The sequence below is a fragment of the Trypanosoma melophagium genome, assembly GCF_022059095.1.
Source record: "Trypanosoma melophagium isolate St. Kilda chromosome Unknown ctg7segment1, whole genome shotgun sequence".
In the NCBI taxonomy this organism is placed as follows: Eukaryota; Euglenozoa; class Kinetoplastea; order Trypanosomatida; family Trypanosomatidae; genus Trypanosoma; species Trypanosoma melophagium.
Genome location: NW_027125191.1, coordinates 673,870 through 691,189, shown reverse-complemented (window position 1 = coordinate 691,189; position 17,320 = coordinate 673,870). Strand labels below are relative to the sequence as shown.

The following is a 17,320-nucleotide window of genomic DNA, read 5'->3' as shown; positions in this document are numbered from 1 at the left end:
AAAAAAATACTACACCTTTCTTTCTTTTCTTCCTTATTCAGCGAGTGTTTGTGTGTGTGTGTGTGTTTCTTTTTTTTTTTCTATGTATGCCCTGCCGCATTCCTGGATATATGGGGCGATTTTTTTTGTTTCTTTTTCATTTCTTTTTGTTTTCCTGATCTATCTGTGTGTCTGCTGAAAAATGCTTGTGGGAAACATCTTTATCCCAGGTCCTTTGCTCGAAGATGAAATGCCTGTGACATTGGTGCCTTTTTCTCTCAAATTATTATTATTATTATTATTATTATTATTATTATTATTATTATTATTATTATTATTATTATGAAACCCGTATTGGGATGGTACTGTTGTATTAATATGATATTAGGAGTCTGTGTGCATGATCTAAAGTTTTTAAGTGAGGGAATAAAAACGGGTTAGGTAAGGGCTTTGAGGAAAAAATAAAACGGTAAAGGGATCTGCCTGGCCTTTTTGTTTTTATTTTCCTTACACAAAGATTGAGGGAGATGCATGTACAAATACCAGTTTTTTTCCTTGTTTTTGAAGTATTTCCCTTTTTTGGTGAATTCATCATGATAATCACTATTACTATCATAATCATATTTATTATTTATTTACACCTACTCTTTGTTGGTACTACTACTATTATTATTGTTATTAATGCTTTTTTAAAATGATAGGACCCTCAATGAGGTAAATTTCTAATATCTGCTGTATTCTGTTTCTTGTTTTCTCATGGTTATTAATGGTAAATTAAAGAAAAAAAGGAAGAAAAAGGAAGGAGTAGGTGTGTCATCATTGCAACATTGACCAATAAGTCAAAACAAATAAAAAAAAGAAGAAAAGAGAATGGATGCTGTTCTCCGTAAAGTGCAAGAAAAAATTCAACAAAACTTCCGTCGGACTGGTGGCGGATCACGTTTTTTTAGTACAGCCAAACGTGGCGAGGGTGTGGAGTTACACGATGATCTCAACAGCAATGATCGAGATAGACAGAAGAATGCCGTTAAGCGCATCATAGCGGGTATGACATTGGGGCGAGATGTCAGTTATCTCTTTATGGATGTGGTCAAGCTCGGCCAAACACCAAACCTCGAGCTTAAGAAATTGGTGTATCTTTACGTTCTTAACACAGCCAAACTACAACCCGATAAGGCTCTTATGGCGGTAAATACATTCCTGCAAGACACAACGAACAGTTCCCCGATTGTTCGTGCTCTCGCAGTGCGCACGATGCTCTGCATACGCGTAGATTCTGTCACGGAGTACACGTTAGAGCCTCTCCGCCGGGCTGCCGCTGATCCCGATCCATATGTTCGTAAAACGGCGGCTATTGGTATAGGAAAACTGTTTCACCAAAATATGCAGATATTCACAGGTCAAGGATTCGCAACAGAACTGCTAAAGCTGCTGAATGACACCTTCGCTATTGTGTCTGCTAACGCAGCGGCGGTTCTCGCTGAGGTAAATGACTACAGTTCAACTCCCATTGTGCTCACCAATGATCACATTCACCGCCTACTGCACCACCTCCCAGAGTGTACAGAGTGGGGACAACTAAGTATACTGGAACTTGTGGCAGATGCACGGCCTAAAAACACCACAGAGTCGGAAGATATTGTGGCAAGAGTACTACCGCGACTAAGCCACACAAACTCCTCTGTTGTTATGGGAGCTATTAAAGTTATTGCAAATCTCGCCGGCCGCTGTAGTGCAGAAGCGGTGAACCAGTACGGTGCACGAGTTAACTCAGCATTGGTAACCCTTGCAAAGGGAGACCCAGAATCTCAATATGTTGTCTGCAAAAACATTCATGCCATGTTGGTGATATTCCCTAATTTGCTTCGCAGCACTCTTGACTCTTTTTATGTCCGATTTACAGATCCTCCGTATGTAAAAATTGAAAAGTTACGGCTTCTGCTTAAACTTGTGACACCTTCTACGGCATATCAAATTGTAAAAGAGCTGGAAGAATACAGTACTGAAGTGGATCTGGTTTTTGCAGAGGAGGTTGTAAGAGGTATTGCAACGCTTGCATTAAAGATTGAGTCGGTTGCTTCAAATTGTGTTGAATTATTATTGCGTATTGTTTCAAAACGTCCAGAACTTTTACCTCAGGTAATTACGAGTTGCAAGAATATTGTTCGCAAATATCCAGAATTACTGGTGTTACAAACTCTTATTGATGATCATGGAGCTGATGCAGTACATGAGGAAGAAGCAAAAGTTTCTCTTATTTGGATGCTTGGTGAATTTTGTGATTTTGTTGAGAATGGAAAAAATATTCTTCAACAGTTTATTGATGATCTAACATCTCATGAACAGTCAGTTCAACTAGCAATTCTAAGTGCTGTCATTAAGATGTTTTTGCGTGGTCCTGAAGGGATGGAGCAAACACTCAACGTTGTACTCGATACTTTAACAACCAAAAGCAGTGATCCAGATCTTAGAGATCGCGCTTACGCCTATTGGCGTTTACTTTCAAAAGGTGTTGGGGTTGCCAAAATGAAGCAAATCGTACACGGTCATCAAGTACCTGTTACAGTGGAGTCAAGCTTCAGTGATGCTATGACGATGGCAGATCTTAAAAAGTCTATTAACACGGTGGCTGTTATTTTTGGGAAACCATTTCACTCTTTCCTCCCACCCTACGGTCTTGTTAATGAAGATGCAAGTGAAGATGATGATGGGGAAGAAAACAGTGTTGCCTCCCAGACGGTTCCTGATGCAGCAACCACTACTACTACTAATACTAATATTAATACTAATACTGGAAATGATGCGGTACATGAAACCCCTGTGATGGCTACATCTTCGTCTGCTGCAGTAAAACATGTTGATCCATTAGATGATTTATTTGGTGGTCCATCTGCTACGCATGTTACACCGCAAGGAGATGCCTCGATGAGAAGGACAGATCTCTTCAGTGAGGCGCAAAATCATCATCAACAACAACAACAAAAACCACAGCAATTACTACAGCAGCAACTTCCACCGTTGGTCCTCCCTGCAGGAAATACTAAGGTTGCTATTCATTGTCAATTTGTAGATGGACCGGCACTTTGGATAGCCTTGGTAAATCAGCAAAGTGTAACAATTGAGAAACCAATTTTACAGGTGAATTTAAATGCTTTGGGGTTACTACCTGCAGCAAGTATTGCTGATTTTATACCCTCAGTTCCTGCAGGCGAGATAAGGCTAACGAAGTTACCACTCAAAGTATCCGATCAACACTTTGATGCCTCACTTCAACTATTGGAAGTTGGTATTAAAGGTCAAAACTTACCGCTTTTAATTTTTCGTGTGGAAGTTCCTGCAGATAAACTTTTTGCACTCCCTGAACCAATAGAACAATCAACATTTGTAGCCCAGTGGCAGGCGCTAGACCAATCAGCAGAGGCTAAACAGATCCTTGGTGATACTGGTAGAAATATGTTAGCTGCGCCGAATCGTTGTAGTACTCTTGAACACTATCGGTTCTTTTTGTTGAAGCCAGAACGTGAGTCAGGGGAATTTATATCGTTACATGGTAAAGTGGTGACAACATTAGGAATGCATGGTCTGGTTGAAATTGTTCTCGATAGAAAGGCCCCTACACAGAGTTATGTTTCTGTTAAAAGTCGTCATATTAGCTCCATCATGCCTACCGTACTCAAGGTTATTCAGGCTGCTTTTCCTAACAATATGAATTTTACAGAAGAGACAGCCACAATATCAGTTATGGGGGGTTCAAGCCGTCAAGAATCAGTATTGGATAACTTATTTGCCTGATAGTATGGTTCATTGAATGAACAAAACGTAGAATTCATTATTTTAGTATATAAAGGTTCACATGGTGGGTAGAAGTATGTTTTTTTTTTTTTTGTAGAGGCGACCTACTGCCTTTGCCGTTGTGATTGATTGATTTATTGACTGTTTTTTCTTTTTCCTTCTTTGTGTTGTTGTTTTTTTTTTCTTCTTTTTTGTGACGAAACAGTTTGTTCTGGAAGAAGAAGAAGTAATCTCTTTTTTTTTGTTCTTTGAAAACCAACCGTTTTTTTTTTTTTTGGTATTTGTTCTTATTAACACAGTAACGTGTGAAGGATGTTTCGTCGTATTTCCGCAGGCGCATTAACTGTCGCTGCGGCCCGTTTCTACACGCCTTCAGAAGGTATGAGGAAGCTTTACAATAGCGACTTTGACAATTCTCAGTTCCCGCTAAACATTGTACCCAGTGATAGTGTTCTCTTCGCTAAGTTTCTCTACAAGGCGGCGGAGCAGACTGGTAACTTTGATGCTGTTTTGAAGGATTTCCAAACAATTGCCAGCACCTCTGGAAAACTACCCATTTTCTGGGAGCGTACTGCCGTGGTGGAAGATATCGCTGAATTCAAGAAACTCTCCGAGCCCACGTTTTTCACGCTGGTCTGGATGCAAAATAATGGCATGCTAGATCTCATCCCCAACGTGGCTGAGGTGTACGAGGCGTACGTAAACGCAAAGCAGAAGCGCGCCGTGGCGAAGATCTACGTTGCACCAGGGAAGGAAGGAGACACGACAGAGGCCAAGCGGGTGGCGCAGGAGTTGCACAAGGAAGCGAAGGAGCTTAACGGCTACACGCTAACTTTCAAGACGGTTGTCGATAATTCCATCGTTGCAGGATTCGCCGTGGAGCTCGCTGGTCAGTATGTTAACCGCGCCGAAGGACAGAAGAAGACAACGTCAAGCACCGACGAAGGGGACTACACTAACATTCCAGCACCGAAACACGTGAAGACGGTGTGGGAGGACAACATCGAGACGGAGGTCTTACGAAGGTACCTTGATAGCCTCTCTGAGTTTGACGAAGAAGAGGCAAAGTACGGCGTGTGATGATTTCTAGTGAAGATGAAACATTATCTTACTGTCTTGTTCGCCTTTTTTTTTTGTCTCTTTCTTTATTTTATTCGTTTTGTTTTGCGTGAATGAGTGTTGGAGGAAAAAGCATCCCCTGGGTTTCTACGTATGTTTGTATATATATATATATATATATATATATGCGGGGATTGGGGTGTATGCAGTGTAGGCAATTAGCAGTAATAACTAGGAGAAGATGGATTGATATGTGTGTGTTTGTGATGAGGAATTAGGAACTACAGAAGCAACTATGACCACGTCACTACATCCCTATTTCATCTTTCGATGTTAGAACTTTTGTAAGTGGTTTTCTGATGACCACCGGTATTATTATTAGTACTATTGTTTTTATTATTTACTTTTTGTTGTACTCTTCTGAAGAGCTTACATTTTTCTCTTTAAATTTTTTTAATTCTTGTTGTTCGTAATTTTTATTCTTTTTTTTTCCTCTGAGTTTGTGTGAATATCTCACTTGTGTCTCACAGAATCAGTGCTTACCGTTAATACGCAAGTAAAGCAAAGTAAAAAAAAAGAGAAGAATAAGAAATATGAAGTTTACCCTTGACGGATACTCTCTCACACCAGATGCGCTGTACGCTCTGGGTTACGAAGAGAATGCCACTATTGAACTCTCTGAGAGTGCAGTACGGCGAATCAATGCTGCCCGTGCTGTTATTGACAAGATTGTGGAGGAGCGTCAGACTGTGTACGGCATCAACACGGGCTTCGGCAAGTTCGAGTCCACCATTATCCCACCGGATCAGTTGGAGGAGCTGCAGTTGAATCTCATCCGCTCGCACAGCGCCTGCGTTGGGGAGCCGCTGACGCCGGAGCGGGCCCGCATGATGATGGCCCTGCGGGTGAATGTTCTCTGCAAGGGCCACAGCGGCGTACGGCTGGCGACCGTACAAAAGTACGTGGCTGCCTTCAACGCCGGTGTGGTGCCGCACATTCCAACGCAAGGAACCGTCGGCGCCAGCGGTGATCTCGGCCCCCTCTCCCACCTCGCCCTCGGCATGCTCGGCGAGGGTTTACTCGCCACATGCAAAAACCACAAGTTCCGCGATGCCGCGACAGTGCTGCGTGAACTCGGCGTCGAGCCCATCTCCCTCGCCGCAAAAGAGGGACTCGCACTCATCAACGGCACACAGTTCATTTCAGCCCTCGGGGCAGAGGCAGTCGTGCGGGCTCGTAGGATCGCACGCCTCGCCGACGTTGCACTCGCCATGTCGCATGAGGCCCTGCAGTCAACCATCAGCACACTTAACCCAGATATCCACCGTGTGCGTCCACATAAGGGACAGCAACTCGTTGCCCACAGACTCCGGGCACTCCTACACAGTGAAAAGTACCCATCTATGATTAACAACAGCCACGTAAATTGTGGTCGCGTGCAGGACGCCTATTCTATCCGATGTGCCCCACAGGTACACGGTATCTCTAATGACATGATTGAATGGGTCTATGGTATCCTCACAACTGAGCTTAACTGTGCCACAGATAATCCACTTCTCTTCCCGGAGGGTGTCAAGAAGGTGGTATCAGGAGGTAACTTTCACGGTGAGTACCCTGCAAAGGCACTGGACATGCTTGCTATTGGTGTTCATGAACTGGGCAACATCAGTGAACGTCGTATTGAGAGATTGAATAACCCATCACTGAGTCGCCTTCCCGCATTTCTCGTGAAAAATGGTGGTCTTAATTCTGGTTTCATGATTGCACACTGTACCGCAGCTGCTCTCGTCTCAGAGAATAAGGTATACTGCCACCCTGCTTCTGTTGACAGCATCTCTACCTCCGCTGCCCAGGAAGACCACGTCAGCATGGGTGGTTTCTCCGCACGCAAAGCCCTCAAGGTTGTGGAAAACGTTGAGAATATTATCGCCATTGAACTATTGTGTGCTTGCCAGGGAATTGATCTCATGCGACCATTAAAGACAACGGAGCCGATGGAAAAGGTATGGAGCCTCGTTCGCACGGTGAGCCCTTCGTGGAAAAAGGATCGTGTCGTGCACCGCGATATCGACCACGTAGCAAATTTGTTACGCAATGGGAAGGTATGGAAGGTTGTTGAGGAGTATATACCGGAAGAAGCACGGTTTCGAGGCGTTACTACTCCAGCAAAACCGTTTGAGCTCAGAGGCAAGCTTTAAGAGCACTAATTACCTTCATCAGAACAATAGGAAATACATTTGGGGTTAAATGCAAACGCAATTACATAAAATGAAAAAAGACTTTCTTTCTTCCCGTATATATATATATATATTAGTTTGTCTTTAACTTTTATGCGTCTGCTCTTTTTTTCATATTCTATTTTCTTGTATCGTGGTATCATTAAGGGATTATGTTGGTACCAGAAAAATAAACTAGGGTTGTTGCAACCTTGTTACAATTCTGTTTTATTATCTATTTATTTTATTTATCTTTTATTTTATTATTATTATTATTATTATTATTATTATTATTATTATTATTATTATTATTTTCTCAATTTTTTTTTACATAGGCTTCTAAATATATTTCCTCACTCAACTGTCTTTAACTCGTCAGGAAAGACGAGAAGAAAAAATGTGAAAGGAAAGAGAAAAAGAAAACGATAGTAACTATAAGGGAGAAGAAGATGTTAGTGGGAAAATGTCTTCTTTTTTTTTTGATACTCATTAAAAGGCAAATCAAATTCAAATGAGCTAAGAGAAAACAGAAAAAGAAGGAAAGGAATAAAAAAGAAAATGATGAGAGCAGTAGTAGTACCAACTTGCATGTATGTGCCCTCTGTGTTTCTGCTTTATTTTGTATTTTATTATCGATTTTGTTATAATTCTTGTTTTTTTTTTTTTGCTTCTTGCTGTATTCTCTCTCTACACCGAAGCAACGCCTTAGGAAACTACAGACAACATTCATTGTTTGAGATAATAGGAATAATACAACCTTCACACACACAAAGGAAAAAAAAAAAGACTGATTCGAGATGCGTGCGGTATACCCATTGGCCAGTCGATCTGCGGCAACCTATATGCTACATGGTGTGAAGGTGTCTGAACCGTATGACTATCTTGAGGATCCTGAAAACCCTGAAACAAAAGCCTTTGTGCAGTCACAAAACAGATATTTTGAAGACTACCTCTCAGGCAACACCGCACTCCGTGAGAAGCTTTTTAATAACATCTCTGCGATGCAGGATTATCCCCGCACCTCGCATCCTCAGTATCGAAATGAAAAATACTACTACTTTCATAATACTGGTTTACAAAACCAGAGTGTCTTAATGTGCGCAAAAAGTCTGACAGACACGAATCCCACTGTATTCTTGGATCCCAATACGATGAGTAGTGATGGCACTACAGCATTACAAAACTACGCATGGAGTGAAGATGAATTATTTTTTGCGTATGCAGTGAGTGAGAAAGGAAGTGACTGGAAACGTATTCATGTAAGACGTGCAGACACAGCGGAAGATACCAAAGAATCTATTGAGTGGGCAAAATTTACAGGTATTGCATGGTGGCGAAATACCGGTTTCTTTTACACTCGTTATCCTGCGCTCCAAGAGAACTTAGATAAAGGCGCTGAAACAGCTACGGCGCAAGATCCATTTATTTGTTTTCATCGTTTGGGTCACCCACAAGAGGAAGACGTGGTAGTTCTTTCTGTACCAGAACACCCGCAGTGGAGTATTTCAGCCGAAGTATCGGACTGTCAGTCATTCCTTATCGTCTCCTTGTTTGATGGATGTGAACCTCATAACTTGGTGTGGGTTGCTGAATTACCAAGCAATGAGAAAGAGCTTGGCTCTGCTCCGCTAAAGTTTAATGAATTGGTAAATGAGTTTGTTGGTGAATACTCTTATTTGGGAAATAATGATAACAAGTTTTATTTCTTGACTACTCATGATTCACCACGAAAAAAAGTCATTGCTATTGACATCCGTACCGGTGATAAAGAGGTTATCGTAGAAGAAAAAACTTCCCTTTTAAGTCACGCTTATATCGCAAGAAACACACTTCTTCTTGTATATCTTGAGGATGTTAAAGATGTACTTTATTATCGTCGTCTTAACGAAACTTCAATGCGTAAAGTACCACTACCTATTGGAACTATTAGTTCCCTAACCTGTTATCGAAAAAAGAATTTTGTTTCTTTTAAGATCAGCTCATTTCTTCTACCAGGGCGGAGTTATATCATGGATATCCTTGATCCGTTAGGAACACTTCAATTTTTTAAAGATGACACAATTGAAGGTCTTGCTGTTGATGATTATGTGACAGAACAAAAATTCTATAATTCTACTGACGGAACTAAAATTCCAATGTTTATTGTTCATCAAAAAGGAACTATGACATCTGATTCCCCTTTGTTATTATACGGCTATGGTGGTTTCGATATTTCGCTAACACCTTCTTTCAGTGTTTCACGTATGGTGTTTCTTCGCAACCTTGGCGGTGTACTCGCCATACCAAATATTCGTGGTGGTGGTGAGTACGGTGAAGAATGGCACAATGGTGGTCGTCGAAAGAATAAGCAAAATTGTTTTACTGATTTTATTGAAGCCGCTAAATTTTTGCATAAAGACGGGTATGGTTCCCCCAAGACTACTGCCATTATGGGAGGCTCTAATGGAGGATTACTCGTAGCAGCAGTGGCAAATCAAGCACCAGAACTCTTCCGATGCGTCGTCTGTCAAGTTGGAGTTTTGGATATGTTTAAATTCCATAAGTTTACTATTGGACATGCATGGAAATCGGATTACGGTGACCCAGATAAAGAAGAAGATTTTAAGGTTCTTCAGCATTATAGTCCACTACACAATATTCGATCAGGTCTCAAGTACCCTGCTATTCTTGTTGTGACTGGAGATCATGATGATCGCGTCGTTCCTCTGCATTCACTGAAGTATATTGCCACCCTACAGCATGAAAATCCAACAGAAGGAGGACCTTTCTTGGCTAGAGTTGAGGTGGCTGCAGGTCATGGTGCAGGTAAGCCTACTAGTAAGATAATGAGAGAAGCAGCTGATATCTACACATTTATTTCCATGCATATAAATGCCATATGGAAGGATTGAGTCAATTGCAACGGGTTTCTATGTGGAAGTTTAATAATTTATTTACCGCATAGGATATTCTCTCATAGACGTACTTGATTTGTAACTGTGAAGACAGAAAGAAATAAAAAAAAAGTACGAACGAATGAAACCCATCTTTGCAGTTCATTGATTTCTTTTATGTTTCTTTGTTTGTTTCATTCTGTTCTTTTTGTTTTTTTGTTTTTTATACACCGTTTAATTATTATTATTATTATTATTATTATTATTATTATTATTATTATTATTATTCTTTTTGTTACTGTTGTTTCTTTTTAAAACATTTATATCTAATATATTTATTACTAACATCTTTTGGAAGATGGAGGGGGTGCATTCAGTTACGTTAACTGAAGTTCTTCTTACGGATGTGTGGAATGAGCCTCTTCATGCGGTGAGTCGTACCCGTGACCGGTTGGGTCACATTGATTTTGCTATGATAGTTCCACCCGTTCGGGCGTTTATCTATTATATGATTTGCCCTTTTTTGTGTTACCCTATAGCCTTGCTACACTTGTGGGGTTTTTATCGTTGCATGCGGACACTTGTTTTTCCAAAGTCATACAGGCGGGATCGCTATGCTTCACATGTTATATATGGCGTACAGAAGCGCGTGTACGATGCGAAGAAGAAAAGACTTCATGAAAGTGCTGTAAATGATACTGAGGAGATCCAGCATGCTCTTGAAGTCACTAATGGAGCAAGAAATCACTTTGTGGATGATCCAAATGCAATGGGAGTCGCTTATTTCGTTGTGGAACAAAAGATCATGAAAGCAGAGGCGATTTTTACTGGTGAAAACTGGGCCTGGGCATTTGTTTCGGATAGTTGTAGGTTTCTTACTTCAGCAATGCTGGGATACCTCTTTGTTCCGTCTTGTAGGCGGTTGGCGATTGATCTTCGTCTCTGGTCTCAGGGACGTTTGCGTTGGCGGCAACTACGTCATCCTGTGCTGAACTTCTTCAAATCGTACCGTGAGTACAACCGTGCTATAAAGCGTATTAACGTCACGAAGCCACCAGAAAGTGGGAAAAAACCATGGACAGAAAGATTATAGATCGAATTGCTGTGATTGAGTCTCTCATTCATAATTATTTTATATTATTATTTTCTTTATTACTGTTATTAATATATATATATATATATATATATATATATATATATATATTTATTTATTTATTTATTTACTTATTTATTTACTCTTTTTTTTCCTTTTTCTCTCTTTTTTTTCACTTCTTCCCTTTGAACTTTGTTCAAAGAATAGCTTTTCGGGGTGGGGAAGAGCACGTTAGTTCTGAGGAATGAACGCCGCCGAAGAGTTTGTGGCGTCGCTGCTGGCCGAACGTGAAGAGGAGGAACGGCGGCGCGAAGCCCGAAGACGTCGTCGTGTTGATTTCATCGCTGTGGGTAATGGAGAGCGCACACGCCGCAGTCGAGAGGAACTCGTTCATTTTCTTGGTCGCAGTACTGGTATGATGTCTCGTGTTGAACGCGAATTCAGGAGCTCTCTGGGTGAGATGTGTAACTGGTGGGATATAATCAGTGAACATATTCTAGAGGAAAGACGTGAGTGTAAAAAAGCTGTAGAGCTACAAAAAAGGTTGAATTCTATGTACCTTTCAAACACATTAAAGCGTGAATTCACTGAACAGTCATCTGTGGCAGGGAATGATGAACGTCGATTTCTTGAATTGGTGGAGTTTTGTGAACAGGAAGAAAACCGTACAAGGGAAGAAGCTATTGAAGAGGCTATTAGTAGTATTCTCGCATCAATGGATAACTCTATAGATTTTGTGGAGGAACATGCTCTCGTTGAGTATGGTCGAAATAACATACTTGAAAATATAGCTCTAAATTCTTTTATTCGTAAAAAAAATCATCCTTCCTCGAAAGAGAACGAGTCTATTAATATCGGTTTCTTATATATATATGGATGTCATCCATTTCAGATAACTGGTGATGCATTTCTTTACCTTATTCACACTATGTACGACAAACTTAACCCTGAGTCTTCTCAAATTACCCGCTATGATGTCTGTCGTCAACCCGTATTTCTAATCGATGGTCCAAAACTCAGTGGTAAGACGGTTGTTTCTCGTGAGGTCTCTTCTAATCTATCACTCCTGCATCTCACAGATCGTGACCTAGTGAAACGTGCTATTGAGGCTTACCGGAGCGAACGTGATGGTTTACCGACACTTCGGACGGTGGAGGACAGTGCTGCGCTGCCTATTCTGACGGCGTACGAGGAGCGCAACGGAGAGGAGGAGGAGGTGGTGTACTCCAGCGACGCCCGAGTGGTGCAGGAGGTGGAGTCGTTTGTGCGTTTGAGCCCGTGGGCGGAGGCTGGCGCTGTCATTGAGGCGGCACTTCTGCGGGGGTCGCCGGTGGACCCCGCAGAAGTGGTGCGGTTGGTGCGATTGCAGATGTCGACGCCCCCGTCCGGCGGCGGTGGTTTTCTCTTCGACGGTGTCGTGGCGGGACTCGCGGGGCTGCGGGAACTCGAGCGGTCCATTCCGCTGCGGGTCCACCCCCACGAGGGGGCCCTCCGGCCGTGGCCCCCCGCCCCCACTCCTCTTTCCACTCCGACTTCAGAAGCGGCGGGAGGGAGGGGCAGCGGGGAGTCTTCCCACGGCGAGGCGGCACTGGGGCGTCTTCTTCTTGTGCAGCGGGCGGACCCGCGACCGGAGCGGCCCCCCACACGCGGCGACGGGAAAGTGCGAGCGCCAAAGAAGGGCGTCGATCTCAGTACACTACCACCACCGGTGCTTCCAGAGGTGGAGCGACCCGAACTCACCACAGAGGAGAAAGAGGCATTGGTGCGATGGGAACAGCACTTAAACGCCCACACCCACCCACTCTTCTCAGCAGTAGTCTATATCCACTGCGGGACAAGAGCGATTTTTGGTCGCTTTGCAGGACTTCGTATTGACAAGGAAACGTTGGAGCAATATCACATGGTTTTTAACCCACCACCGCCGGATCGAGTACCATATCTGGTAAACCTCGATCGCACACGAACCTCCACCGCACAACTTCACCGCGTTCTCCTTAGCCAGCAAGAGACCTGGATTCAAATGCGGCGATGGCTATTACGTGAACATGGGAACGATGAGAATGTACATGAAGTAAATGGTGAACAACCATTGGAAAATATTGTGGTTGCTGTCAAACGAATCTTAGAAAAAGCACAGAGAGAATTTAGGTTGGGACTTCAACTTCACGATGCCGCACTGGCAGCAAAAGAGCGTCAGCAATACATAGAAGCGATTATTACAGAACAAGAGGAACATCGTGAAAATGAACGTAAACGCCTTGTAGCCTTGTATAATGAATATGGAGTTCCTATTCCATCGGAATTAGAGTCTCGACCACCATCATCACCATACTATAGTATACCCAATGATTTACCAGAAGCATTTATGCAGAGACTTTTAACTTTTACGGCAAACTATGAAAAAGAGTATACCTGGTTTGGAACTGAACTAGAAGCATTAGTGAATATTTTATTAGAACACCGCATCTTGGCTATGGACGTTTTTTATCGTTTTTGGAATCAACCTGATGAAAAGCAGTCAAAATTAAATTCTTTTCTCTCAAATTACAAACAACTTCCTGTAGAACTTCTTGGGCAAGTCTCATGCAAGGAAGAATTACACCTTCTGGTAGATCACTTAAAGGATGAACTCTTTCGCATAGTAGAAATTACTAGGAAAGAGGCAAGCGCAAAGATTGAGAATATCACAAAGAGAGAATCATTTTTAGGTCCTTGGTGTATGTCGGTATGTAATATTGGTGTTGCAACTGCACAATCAGAAGTGGAAAGATTTTTGACAACGATGAACTTGACTGCCATGTATTTTGGTGCTGTTGTGTCAGAGCCCTGTATTTTTGAAGAACTAGAGTCAGAGCTTATCGTTATGCGTTCAACTCCCGAAAACGTTCAGGAGCAGACAAAAGGGAAAGAAAAAAAGATGCAAAGCACTAAAAAAGGTCTAAAAGTGGAGGAAATTGTGGAGAAAACGGTTGAAGATATGTTTGCAGAAAATATCACAAAACTTATAACTATCATGACAAGTTATGTTGAAAAAATTTCGGGTATTATTACAGCTTCAGTAAAAGCACGTGAAAATGGTAAAGCCTCTGTTGCTTTAACTGATGATGGGAAACCCACACTTGTCCTTAGCAAATGTTTGCCTTTTGCTGAAACTGAATTAACTAAGGTACAAGAGCGCATTACAATCATACAAAAATTTTTTGTTCGACTTCTTCGAGAAGGTGAAATCTATTGTGCACGAATGAAAGATGAAATGTTATCACATACACGTGAAAAACAAATGAATCAAGCTTCCGCTGTAAATACGGCAATTTATGTTATTCGTAACGCTATCGAAGAAGAGAGGTCAATCCCTGATATACATTTGGGTCGAGATACGTTTTACATTGATCCTGTAGTAACAGGACGTGCTCCAACTCACCCTGAACCTGTACCACAAGACCTTCAGGCTTTACTGTTACCTACAGAGCCAAAGATTCACGCCACCCTCACAGTCACACGATTAGTGGAAATGGTTCGTGCCTTTCAAATAGTGGCACCTGACTATGCCCTGAGCCATACAGAGTACCTTCAAATTGTACGACCGGCAGATTATTCGGGTGCTGCCACTAAAAATAAACGTCTTAAAACACAGGAAGAAGTATTTGCGTCTTTTGATCCATTAAACTGTGGTATAATTGATTGGAGAGAGTTTGTTGTTCATTTGTTATTCTGGTGCGCGCCAGTTCCTGAGGTGGCGGGTACTGCGAAAAAAGAGAAGACAACAGTAGCGGTAGAGAAAGAGGAAGAAGAAAATACAGGAAAGGTAGAAAACTACTATATACCAGAGTCTTCCATACCGCATTTACTTGAAACACGGGCAGATCTCGGTCTTGAGGCAATCACCCAAGAGTTTTTCTTTGACATTCCATTTTTCTTCGATAAGTTTCTCTCCGATGAACGATTAGAAGCCTATGTACGTCTCTTATGGATGACCTTCGCTGGTGAGAAGGACTTTCTTGACCCCTTGCCGCTCTTGGCTATGCTTTGTATTGACCGACAGCCAATTCGTGGTGCGCAGAAAGCATTTTATGTACTCTCTACCGCCCAGAGCGGTACGTTGACGATAGAAGATATAGATCGCGCTTTCCATGTTCAAGTGAATAACCCTCGAAATATGTGTATTCCAGAAGTTTTTTCCAAAGAAAATATTGCGACACTGTATGACGGTGCGCAATCACTCTCCTTTCAGTCTGTGTGCGAGCGGGCAATGGGACGTAACATGCTAAACAGCACAGAAGCTTTTCGGCGCAAATCTTTCGTCGCCGATGCATCTCATGTAGAGTAAGTCAATGTAGTGAATCAACACAAACACAAACACGAGAAAAAAGAAAAGAAAAGAAAAGAAAAAGAAAACATTACAAGAGTAGGATTTATAACTGAAGAAAAAGGACGTAGGTTGGAAGAGACCACTTCAGACGCAAATCCCTTGGTTTTCTAGCTTTTTTTGTGTAAATATGTGCATCAATATTACATTTTCATTGTAATAGTTTTTTCTGCTTTTTTTTACTATTCCTTTTTTTTTTTGGTTTTGCTATTATTACCTTGTTTCTTTTTCTTTTCTTTTTACCTTACAACAGTACGTGGGTACTGACTAGATCTTCTAATGACCAAAGAATTGAAAAATGTTCCCACTGACGGCAGTGAAGAGGGACAAAAGGTAGTACGGCGTTTCGTTGGTGGAACTGTGGGTGGTGTGTTTCAGGCGCTATGTAGTCATCCGTTTGATACTGTAAAGTCACGTGTTCAGCGCGGTATGTTCCCAGGTGGTGCCTCTTGTTTTCACTCTACTTTGAGGTCAGAGGGAATTCGTGGTTTTTACCGGGGACTAACACCACCCTTGATGATGGGGGGTATCTATAATTCCATTCTTTTTAGTGTTAATCAATTTATGATGAATTTGTTAACCCCTGAGGGGGAGAATGTTAATACTGAACCTCCGATTTGGCGAGCAGCCCTATCGGGAGAGTTAACAGCACCCATTTATGTTTTGTGCATAACACCCATGGAGAAAGTGAAGGTGAAACTACAATTACGAAACAGTGATAGAGATAATTCACAATTTAAAGGACCGATAGGCTGTATACGTTATATTGTAGAAACAGAAGGAATGGTTGGAATGTTTTCAGGATATGTTCCTACTCTTTTCTCACGACTCGCTGGTCTCCCTTTTTACTTTGGGGGATACCAAGTGGCTCATCAATACTTGAAAAACTCTACGATTGGACCAACCACTGTAGGGAAAAACTTTGCAGTACCGATGATGAGTGGATGTGTAGCGGGAACTTTGTTCTGGTTGAGCAATTATCCTTTTGATTACGTAAAAACCCAAGTACAGGCGGGTGATGGACAGCATCGCATGTCAGAGGTATTTTATGCCACATACAAAAGAGGTGGAATACGGGTCTTTTACAAGGGTCTTTCAGCATGTCTATTGCGTGCAATTCCTGCAAACGCATCTGTTTGGTTGGGTATTGAATGGACGACAAGAATTATGGAAAGAAACGGGTTTTGAAAAGAGGTGTCGTTTGGTTTTCTTTTGTAGGCCTGTGCGAAGATTTAAAAAAAATGGTCTTGTCTTGTATGCCTCTTGAAAAAGTACAAGATATTATATATTTCATAATGTGTCATTACATGTATTGTCCTGATGGAAGGGTTTTTGGGGGTTTACGTAACCCATCCATCCTAGATCTGCACATAAAACATAATAAAAGAGTCTTTACTAGAATCTTCTAAAAAGAATGTGTGCCTGGAGATGGTCTACATTAAATAAACAAATAAATAAATAAATATATATATATATATATATTTGTCTTGGGTCGGTGGAGAAGGTATTGTTTCTCGTTTTTCAATTAATTTTTTACGGGTGCCGTGTTTGTGTGTGTATGTGCAGGGTTCCCTACTGAATCCATAGAAAGGGATTTAACTGTTGTTGTATTTCTTTACAATACGACAAGGGTTCAATCCACATAAGGAGTTATGCACCAACCTCTGTTTTCTTGGTGCTTGATAATTATCGATAGCGAGGAGTCATCTTAGGCCCATTAATGTTTTTGTTTTTCGTTTTGTTTTGCTTACAAATTATTTTTACAACGAAGAAAATACGCGAAGAAAAAAATAAAATGTGTTTTCTTTCACTCTTTTTCTCTTTTGTCTTTTTTGGAGAGAATAAGGCGTATGCCATAGATTTTTATTTGTTTTCCTGTTTTTTATATGTATTGCATTCTTTCTGTTTTATGTGATGAGAGAGGAGGGAACAGGTAAAATCT

At 41.6% G+C, this 17,320-nt stretch overlaps 7 protein-coding genes across 8 annotated transcripts; all 7 read left to right on the top strand.

Annotated features, from left to right (window-relative positions):
* Positions 1-849: 849 nt before the first annotated feature.
* On the top strand, positions 850-3,771 carry LSM04_007080 (Clathrin/coatomer adaptor; the record flags this gene model as incomplete). Its single annotated transcript, XM_067334146.1, has 1 exon — positions 850-3,771. One exon carries the CDS (start codon positions 850-852, stop codon positions 3,769-3,771), a length of 2,922 nt encoding a protein of 973 aa, XP_067186435.1.
* A 312-nt stretch (positions 3,772-4,083) lies between these two features.
* Positions 4,084-4,851, top strand: LSM04_008507 (ATPase; the record flags this gene model as incomplete). Its single annotated transcript, XM_067334145.1, has 1 exon — positions 4,084-4,851. One exon carries the CDS (start codon positions 4,084-4,086, stop codon positions 4,849-4,851), a length of 768 nt encoding a protein of 255 aa, XP_067186473.1.
* Positions 4,852-5,423: 572 nt separating this feature from the next.
* Positions 5,424-7,028, top strand: LSM04_000223 (Aromatic amino acid lyase; the record flags this gene model as incomplete). Its single annotated transcript, XM_067334143.1, has 1 exon — positions 5,424-7,028. The coding sequence occupies one exon, from the start codon at positions 5,424-5,426 to the stop codon at positions 7,026-7,028; it is 1,605 nt and encodes a 534-aa protein (XP_067186189.1).
* Positions 7,029-7,843: 815 nt separating this feature from the next.
* Positions 7,844-9,937, top strand: LSM04_004598 (Peptidase S9A; the record flags this gene model as incomplete). The annotated part of the gene is made up of 1 exon (XM_067334142.1): positions 7,844-9,937. The coding sequence occupies one exon, from the start codon at positions 7,844-7,846 to the stop codon at positions 9,935-9,937; it is 2,094 nt and encodes a 697-aa protein (XP_067186343.1).
* Positions 9,938-10,277: 340 nt separating this feature from the next.
* Positions 10,278-11,012, top strand: LSM04_006130 (uncharacterized protein; the record flags this gene model as incomplete). The annotated part of the gene is made up of 1 exon (XM_067334141.1): positions 10,278-11,012. The coding sequence occupies one exon, from the start codon at positions 10,278-10,280 to the stop codon at positions 11,010-11,012; it is 735 nt and encodes a 244-aa protein (XP_067186395.1).
* A 244-nt stretch (positions 11,013-11,256) lies between these two features.
* LSM04_000231 (uncharacterized protein) lies at positions 11,257-15,339 on the top strand (the record flags this gene model as incomplete). 2 transcript variants are annotated; one of them, XM_067334140.1, is made up of 2 exons in its annotated part: positions 11,257-12,172; positions 12,220-12,317. In XM_067334140.1, 2 exons carry the CDS (start codon positions 11,257-11,259, stop codon positions 12,315-12,317), a joined length of 1,014 nt encoding a protein of 337 aa, XP_067186191.1. The 2 variants fall into 2 exon arrangements, with proteins under 2 accessions (XP_067186191.1, XP_067186190.1); XM_067334139.1 differs by having other exon boundaries at positions 11,257-15,339.
* Positions 15,340-15,657: 318 nt separating this feature from the next.
* On the top strand, positions 15,658-16,566 carry LSM04_004254 (Mitochondrial substrate/solute carrier; the record flags this gene model as incomplete). Its single annotated transcript, XM_067334138.1, has 1 exon — positions 15,658-16,566. One exon carries the CDS (start codon positions 15,658-15,660, stop codon positions 16,564-16,566), a length of 909 nt encoding a protein of 302 aa, XP_067186327.1.
* Positions 16,567-17,320: the final 754 nt, after the last annotated feature.